General features: G+C 35.6%; 2 protein-coding genes across 3 annotated transcripts; one reads left to right on the forward strand and one right to left on the reverse strand.

Annotated features, from left to right (window-relative positions):
• Positions 1 to 1,093: 1,093 nt before the first annotated feature.
• On the forward strand, positions 1,094 to 4,477 carry LOC111397497. Of its 2 annotated transcripts, none has more exons than XM_023024457.1 (5): positions 1,094 to 1,195; positions 1,848 to 2,676; positions 2,782 to 2,992; positions 3,867 to 3,949; positions 4,202 to 4,477. In XM_023024457.1, the coding sequence occupies exons 2-5, from the start codon at positions 1,981 to 1,983 to the stop codon at positions 4,316 to 4,318; spliced, it is 1,107 nt and encodes a 368-aa protein (XP_022880225.1). In that variant the 5' UTR covers positions 1,094 to 1,195; positions 1,848 to 1,980; the 3' UTR covers positions 4,319 to 4,477. The 2 variants fall into 2 exon arrangements, with proteins under 2 accessions (XP_022880225.1, XP_022880226.1); XM_023024458.1 differs by having other exon boundaries at positions 1,851 to 2,676.
• A 122-nt stretch (positions 4,478 to 4,599) lies between these two features.
• On the reverse strand, positions 4,600 to 5,480 carry LOC111397498 (NAD(P)H-quinone oxidoreductase subunit M, chloroplastic-like). Its single transcript, XM_023024459.1, has one exon. It carries the CDS (start codon positions 5,381 to 5,383, stop codon positions 5,003 to 5,005), a length of 381 nt encoding a protein of 126 aa, XP_022880227.1. The 5' UTR covers positions 5,384 to 5,480; the 3' UTR covers positions 4,600 to 5,002.
• Between the last annotated feature and the right edge of the window lie 2,782 nt (positions 5,481 to 8,262).

The following is an 8,262-nucleotide window of genomic DNA, read 5'->3' on the forward strand; positions in this document are numbered from 1 at the left end:
AATTAGCCTTCCGATGTGGTCCATTATTTGTGTTACTTTTTTTCATACTTTTTCTATTTCTCCAATCTCCATTTCTTTTGCCTGTTTTGTTTACTTCTCTGCTATGTATGTCATTTCTTTTATTGTTAATGCATCAAAAAGTACTATTTGATAATAAAAAATCTTCCAAAATTTCATTTTTCTGTGGCATTCTGCATTTTATTTCTTTACATAAAGATGAACTCTTGTCATTATTTTATCTTGTTTCTCCATTGACGGAAGGTGTAAGTTAATTCTATGGTGAAATACTTGTGCTTCATGTTGAATCAGTATCTACCGGTGGAAGGATCATTTGAACCATGGAAGGACCCTCTAAGCCCTATGATGAAACAAGAACATCGTATACCATTCCATTGTCTAAATATTAAGGATGTGTTTGAACACAGTGGAATCCCACCTCTGCACAGTGTTGCAGAGACATCATACAGTTTGAATTTGAATATGCTTCTTTTTTGCAATTACAATTAATGAATGACATATTTGAGGGAATTTCAATTTCAATCACGAAATGAATATTGAGAAGTTTTAGAAATTGTATTTTTCGTGTTTTTTTCACCTCTTTTATAGTAGCATTAGATGTGTTTGATTGCGAGCATGAAACTTGCACAAAAAGTAAATAAGTTCAGGAAAATATGATCAAGTGACCAACTTTTGAAAAATATTTTTTATGAAAAAAATGTTAATCAAAATACCTCAAAATTAAAAACTTTAATGAACAAAGGACACCCTAACGTTTATACAATGGCACAATATAATATGGAATATTATTTCTTAATTGGGTATACCTTTTTACCCCATTTTAGAAAAAGCAACGTTATTTATGGTCGTTCACTCTTGTGATCGTAATATGTTATATATACGTAACGGTTAATAATTTGATATATTAATATGGTAATTTTTTATTAACTTGTGCAAAAAATTGTTAATCGCAACATGTATATCGCGTAGAAATATTGCAATAATGAACGATCACAAGTGGTATTGTTATTTTAGGAAAATTATTGTCAGTGGGCCTGATTTAGCCCAATATGGCAAAACCCATACAGAATTTTGACCCGGACCGGGACTCCATTGTTAATCGTTTTGCGTTGAAGAGCAACTTTTGGTTTCTCCATTCGCTTTGCTGCCAAGAGAGACGTACTCAGAGAGAGATAAGGTAATGTATATCCTCTCGCATTCTTGTTTTACACATACATATCGGAAGATTTTATGCTTCTTTTGTTTCTTTCTTTTAATTTTGTTTTAGTTCATTTAGGTTATCCATTTGATATGCATTGACATGCATTTCGTAATACAATGTGAATATGCTTTCTTACAAATTTCTACAAACATATTTATGCAGCTTGAGGGTGAGGGTGAATGATATCGAAGAACACAATCAAAACCCGGGTGATTCCTAAGAATTCCGGAATTGATAATCAAATAGAATGCAGAGAACTGATTTTGATAAAAAGATTCGTTAATTCCGAAGAATATCAAATTAGATCTGGAAAAGAGTTGGAATAATATCAAACTCTCAAATTACCCAATTGGGAAAACTCAAAGATGGAAATAGTCCACAAATCATAGCAACCAAATATGGAAACTAATACTGCCCTGTATCAAATATATATGTGAAAGTTACTCTTTTTGGACAAAAATTGAACTAAAAAGAATATCTTTGTATATTATACTTTTGGGGCATAATGTATGGGTGAGAATGGAATCTTGGAGCTTAATTTATTTTCTGCCTTATCCTGTTCAATAACTATTTATTATGTTAGAAATTGGATTAATTATTTTTTATTTTCTTTTTTTGGTTTATTTAGCAGGAGAAGAGATTTTTTTATATTGTAATGTAAAACGGAAAGAGTGATAGATAAATTACATTTCTCAAGAGCTGGATAGGGGAAGGAATGTATATTTGATATTTGGTGGAATAGTTGGTGAAGAGAGTCAATTATGGAAATGGATTATCTGAATTTAGTGAACTCTGATATGTATTTTGACTTAGAATGTGCTAGGACCAAGGATAAACAGTTAGATGAGGAATTTGCGTTTGTAAAACAGCTGGAGAAGGAAACAGATATTGAACAGTCATACAAGGATTTGCTGCTCTGTCATCTAACTAAGGAGGTAAGGTTTGTGCCAAGTAAGAGGAAAAATGAAAAAGATGATATCAGTGAGCATGATGAAGACTGGAGTCGCGAGGAGAATGATCCCCAGTATGAGCTTTTCTTGCGCAATCTTGAGAAGCATGAAAAGTCTTATGTATTCAACCACAAGAAAAATGGGTCGTGTCTTTTCATTAGATATGAAGAAGATAGTGATTCAGAAGATGATGACTCTAATCCAGAGTCTCAGAGAAAATTAACGGATCACAAGCCCCGGAGAAAGCTAACAAATACTGTCGAGGGAGAGAAAATTGAAGCTATGAGATGCTCAAGTGATTCAATAATGCCAGATTCTGACTATCTTTTTTTTATGCAAAATACTAAAATTGAAGGTGATTATCTTATATTGTCGCACGATGATGGTACGATAATATATGAGAAGGATGGTATTGTGATTAGCCCGGAAAAGGGGGACAATGATGATGGTCTGGAAATTCTAGACATTGCTCCAGCTTGGAAGGATGAAACCGAAAATTTTATCTTTGTACGTTAGCATTCATCTATCACTATGCTGTCGTCCCCCCACCCATCTTGTCTTTAAATTTGAATCAAAGTACTAGTATTATTCATGTTGTATGATCTTGTGCAGATAGAGCAGGACAGTTCAAAAATGCACTCTGACTTCAGGGAAGAACTCGTGTGTATTCTTCAAAAACAATATGATAGAGAGGAGTACAAAAAGCTTCGGAAAGACGTTGAAGTCCGTAAGGCAGCACTTCGCCATAGGGAGTTGCGTAATGGGAGGGAAAACGCGTACTCTACAGATAAAGCTGGAAAATCTTATCTTGATCGCTATCCTGGTAGGTCGAAGATCCTGCATTTCTTGTTTGGCATTGCAATATTTCATCACATCTGACATTGTGGGATGTCATGATATGCAATGGTGTTTATTTACTGTGGAATTTGAGCTAACCTCTAATGTTCCTGAATGTCATGAGAATTTAATCATATGCTAAATTTCACTTAGTATTAGTTGTAAAACTTTATTTCTTAATCATTTGTGCTTTTATTGTTTCTCATTTTTTCAGATGCCGTTGCCACAAAGGGTTTTGTATCACGCTCTTCTTCCCAAATTAAGTGTTTTGGCTACTTGTGCTATATTTCATGTAAAGGCTTGAGATAATCTATTTCTAGCCTCTTGTTAAGCAAGTCCACTCTCCATCTCTCCCCCTTAAACAGTATGCCGATTCCCCCTGCACAAAACTAATAGCTCCAAGACATATCCACCATTACAATTTGTACACTGCACCTAACGCAATCACCCTCCCTATCTCCCCCTTAGAATTCTGAAAATAATAATAGCTGCAGATTAACCTGCTAATTTCGTATGAATGATTGTCCTGCAATGTGCACCACAGGTTGGTTTGAAATTCAAATTCATAAACCTAAAACTTACTCTAATTGTTTGAGCAACTTCGAAATGAACATATTAGAAAAGACATGTAGAAAACAACGAAAAAGTGTAGTCTGCACTAAATTTGTGAGGACAATCTATCATTCTATATTTTTCTCATCTTCGTATACGTCAAATTTCCGTTAATCTTCCTTTTTTAAATTGAAGAGCTTCATTCTGATTTTACTCTCATTCTCTCACTTTATTTAGTTTTTTTTCCTCCAGTTCAGGTTTTTCTCTGGAGTGACACAAATCTGAGATGTGTATCTTATTGTGTGCAGATCTTAAGGAAGCACTTATAAGATGCCAAGATGACAAACCAAGATGCTTGAACCTCTTGCGTGGATTCTTCTTTTGGCTTCAAGTGAGAATAACTTCATACATTTCATCTTTTGAATATACTATGCATCGAAAATTACTGTATGCAAAGAGATTACGGATAATGGAGATAACTAAATAGAAAGTCTTTCCAAGATGGAAAGTTTGTTACATTCATGGAAACTATATCGCACATCCAATAATCCCTTTTACATAAAGATGAACTTATGTTCTCCATTGATAGTTTTACTTGTGAGTTAATTTTCAACTGAAGAACTCGTGCTTCATGTTGAATCAGTGTCTAACTAGGGAAGGAGCATTCAAACCATGGAAGGACCAAGAATGCCTAGCAGTGGAGCCAATACGTTGCCCCCCTCTCGATCCTGAGCGAAAAATCAAACAAGCAATGAAGTGATGTACTGAAAGAAACTTATGCTTTTGGGGGAATGTATTTTCTTTAATCTCGTTTTATGGAGGTTCTATGCTATTTTCAACAGAGTAGCAGTTTCTTAAAATACTGAATTCGGACTAGTTTTGTTAATATCTCTGATAATCCATTTGTACATATCAACAATCTGTTTCTCTGGGTGTGAATTTGTTGGCTTTCTTGCTATGTTGTATACTGCTTTCTAGGTTCACTTGATTTATAGGTGTAGCAGTGAAAATATTTACCCTTGTGAAGGGACATGTGCACACCCCAAGGATAGGGATAGATAAAAAAACAAATGCTTTGAGCTGGTTGTGCTGGTGTTCCCCGATTATCTTACCTCTATTCGTTATTGTACATCTTGGATTCTGCGCGGTTTTCCCATGCTGAAGTTCAACATCCTTGCATTCATGTTGTATTGGATTTCTCCTTCATAAAGCAGCTTCCTGATGTAGTGTTCCATGTCAGACCCAATCAATCAAAGTGTGTATTCAGTCAACGGTGCTCCCTGGTTCCATTGCGCCATCAATATGTTGCTATCAATAGTTTTGTTACTACGATGAATTCTAATGTTATTAAGAAAACTAATAAGATAACTTAGTTTTGTAAGAGATCCACAAGTTCTTGGAAAAAGGAGTAAACTTTGTTGCAGGTTTCATCTGTCCACAGAAACTAATCAGTAGGGTCGAGGATAAGAGTGAGTTTATCCATGTGTTTGGTCGAATTCGCAAGATTCAGGGTCAATATAAGCTGTATAAATCCTAACATGTCTAGTGGCGCTGCTAAGCCACTGTCCACCATATTCTCTGCCCATATTTTTGCTTCACATGCACCTGAGGTTCGATTGGCCTTATGGGTGTGATGGGTGTCGTTGCCTGCTTGCTGTTTCCTGTTCTTTTCTTCTGTTGCTTCCTCAAGTTTCATTTGTTCTTCGACTTCTGCATGCTGCGATGAAACAGAAAATACACTTGTTTTTCTCAGTTCCCTTTTGCTACGTCTCCATCCCAGAATGTAGAAGTTTGTTGAAGCCTTATGAGTTGAAGTTGCTGCCATGGCTTGTTGATGATGCTATTATTGCCTCAGAATTTGAATGAAAGGCAAATGTTTCACATCCTCAAATAATTGTTGATAAGAACTAATTTTTTAACACACTTACTCCCACACTGTGACTGTCTGGCTGTTTTTCCTTCTTTTGCAAGTGTGGTGCCTCTTGTGTGGTAGTATTTTCTTTAAGGTCTGTGGGGAGAACATGGGGTATATTCAAAAGAAATACAAGAAAATTGTCCTCGTTTAGCACTTTTAAAATACTTACTTTTAATTTGAAGTAAAAAAAAAATACTAAAAAATACTTATTTTTAAAGTGACTCGAAGTCACAGTCATATAAATAGTTTGCTCATTTTTAACTTCGACAACTGAAATGTTATTTGTTATCAAAAATTTGTTCAGTGTAATTGGATACTAATTAAATGGATCTATGCTAGCAAATATGAAATCCATCCAAACATTCCAATCACTTAGAAAGTTAAACTTCAAAATTTCAATTTGCTCAACTTGTTCTCACAAATCTTTAAGTAAAAAAATGTTTGACAAAACCTATGACCTATCAATACATTGACGTAAGAAACATAAATCGCAACAAAGCAGCGATGACAAACAGTTACCATACAGAATCATAGCCTCGTTTACAGCACGTTTCTGCTGTCAATATCCCGGGATGAACTTATAGTACGACTAAAATTCATCATACTGATAGGCTTTACTAGATCATCAAGATCAATCACCTCTGCCTCGGAAGGGCTATCATCCCGTACTCGTTTGCTTGATGGGCAAATACTATGTTCCACTTCCTCGTCACCTATGTCCATGCTAATATAGTCTTCGAGTTTTTCTTCTTGACAAACTATGTTATTATTACCTATTGTGGGGAGCTCAATTATAGCTGTTCGGTTTCAGCAACATCAAATGGCCAAGAATCAAAGTATCGCCCTCGGACATTCTTCCCCTCAGACGAAGATTTCCTCTTGATTCCCGTCTTCCAGTTAGGATGGTGAAGCTTGTACTTGGAATCTTCGGGGACAGATACCCGTTGCTTCAAAAGCAGGACAGACGTAGGTGTGTTTCTTCCAGCACTGCAAGTACAGCGATATGATCCATTCACAGGAATTAAGATTAGTGGTAGTGTGCATATGGAATGTTGATCATTATAAACCAGACAACTTTATTTCCTAGTATTACTTAACAGGGAAAAAGGAAATTTGTGATTTGAATGAGTACCTTTCAAGTCTCGGCAAGGGCAGAGATATGATCTTGGTGTTTGGCATGCAGGCACTTAGATAATGAACAAGGTTTTAGTTTTTAGTTTTTCCTTCTTTAATACTCTCGACTGTTATCCCTCCATGTGTCTGAGTGCATGTAGGCAACCCCCAACTTTACCCATTTCAATGCTCCACAGCAGGTGAAAGATCAAAGATCTAAACTTAAGAGAATATTACAGGCAAAAACAAGCAGTACCTCATTGCCATCAGCACAATAGCCTTTGAGAAAACTTTCACAAATAGAGGAATTTGGGTTCACATTTAGAGCATAACACTGCCAAAAAACTAAGTTAGCCTTCTAAACATTAAGAACTAATTCAACAACTCAATAAAAAAACAACCACATACCTTGCAGATAATAAGAACAATCCTGCATCCTCTCCGGAATGACCTGTATGACATGTGGAGTAAAGGGAAAAAAAATGCAAAAGAGAGGCATTAAAAAACTGTATGATGAGTGTCATACAGAACAGGAATCACATCATACCTTGTGTGTCAATTTGCATTCAGGATTCGAACATAAGCCCTTCAGAAATTTTGTGCAGACTTCAATTTTTGAGGGGTCATGAATGTAAGCACACTTCCCATCATCTTTATCAAATCCTGTAAAAAACTGGCAGTATTTTCTCTTTCTGCTCAATCGCAATCAGTGTTCTAAAAGGCGCACCTAAGCACGACGCGCATTGAAAATGCCAAGCAGGGCATTATAAATCACGCTTCTTTTAAGTTTTAAACTAAAAATTAAACCCAATTTTCGTTTTTCAGTGCCCTAATTGAAGAGTGAAGACAACTTCCCAAAGCTCCCAAAATTTCCTCTCCAACTGCAACATCTCATAACTCTCTTACAACGGTTGCCTGCTCGGTCATCTTCAACAAACAATTTCCAGTTTCTATATGTCGGTAAGTTAGACAAAAAATGGGAAACAGTTGCTTGTTGAAGAATTAGTGGTTTTAACGGTTGAAGAATTTCCAGTTTCCAACTAAAAATTTAACTATTGCTTGCTTGCTTTGCCTTCTTCAACTCTCTTCCAATTGTTGTTTTTTGTTTTTGCCTTTTTGACAGTGGGTTTATACATTATAATATTGTCTCCATAGTGGGGGGTTTATAAAAGTACAGAAAATTGAAAATGAAAGAGATAGCGGGGTTTTCTCTAGTGAGTTAATGGAGTTGTAAGCTTTGTGGCTAATGAAAGAGACACTGGTTAATTCATAATGGAATTTTCCATTTTCTCTAGTGCACTGTACACTATCAATTTTACCAATTCTTTTTTCATATCAAATGGGGTTCGTAGGTGGAGAAAAGTATCATGAATTTGTTAGTGTATCTCACGAATTTGGCATTCGTTTTCAATATAATGTTTAGTATGTCTAATTAATAATTATTAAATAATTTTTTTGATTAAAAATTTAAAATAATATTAAAATAAGCAAAACGCTTTTTTTTTACGCATTTGTCTTGCCTAATCTCACCTACCCCCTAGCTTGGGGTAAATGCATTGCTACGCATTACGCCTTTTAGAACACTGATCGCAATCTGGTAATGTGCAAACTCCAACGAACTTTCTCGCTCGCTAGGATATGCCTTCATTTCTTGGGGTCTCTAACCAGCTGGTTGC

This window comes from Olea europaea, chromosome 7 (assembly GCF_002742605.1).
Source record: "Olea europaea var. sylvestris chromosome 7, O_europaea_v1, whole genome shotgun sequence".
In the NCBI taxonomy this organism is placed as follows: Eukaryota; Viridiplantae; Streptophyta; class Magnoliopsida; order Lamiales; family Oleaceae; genus Olea; species Olea europaea.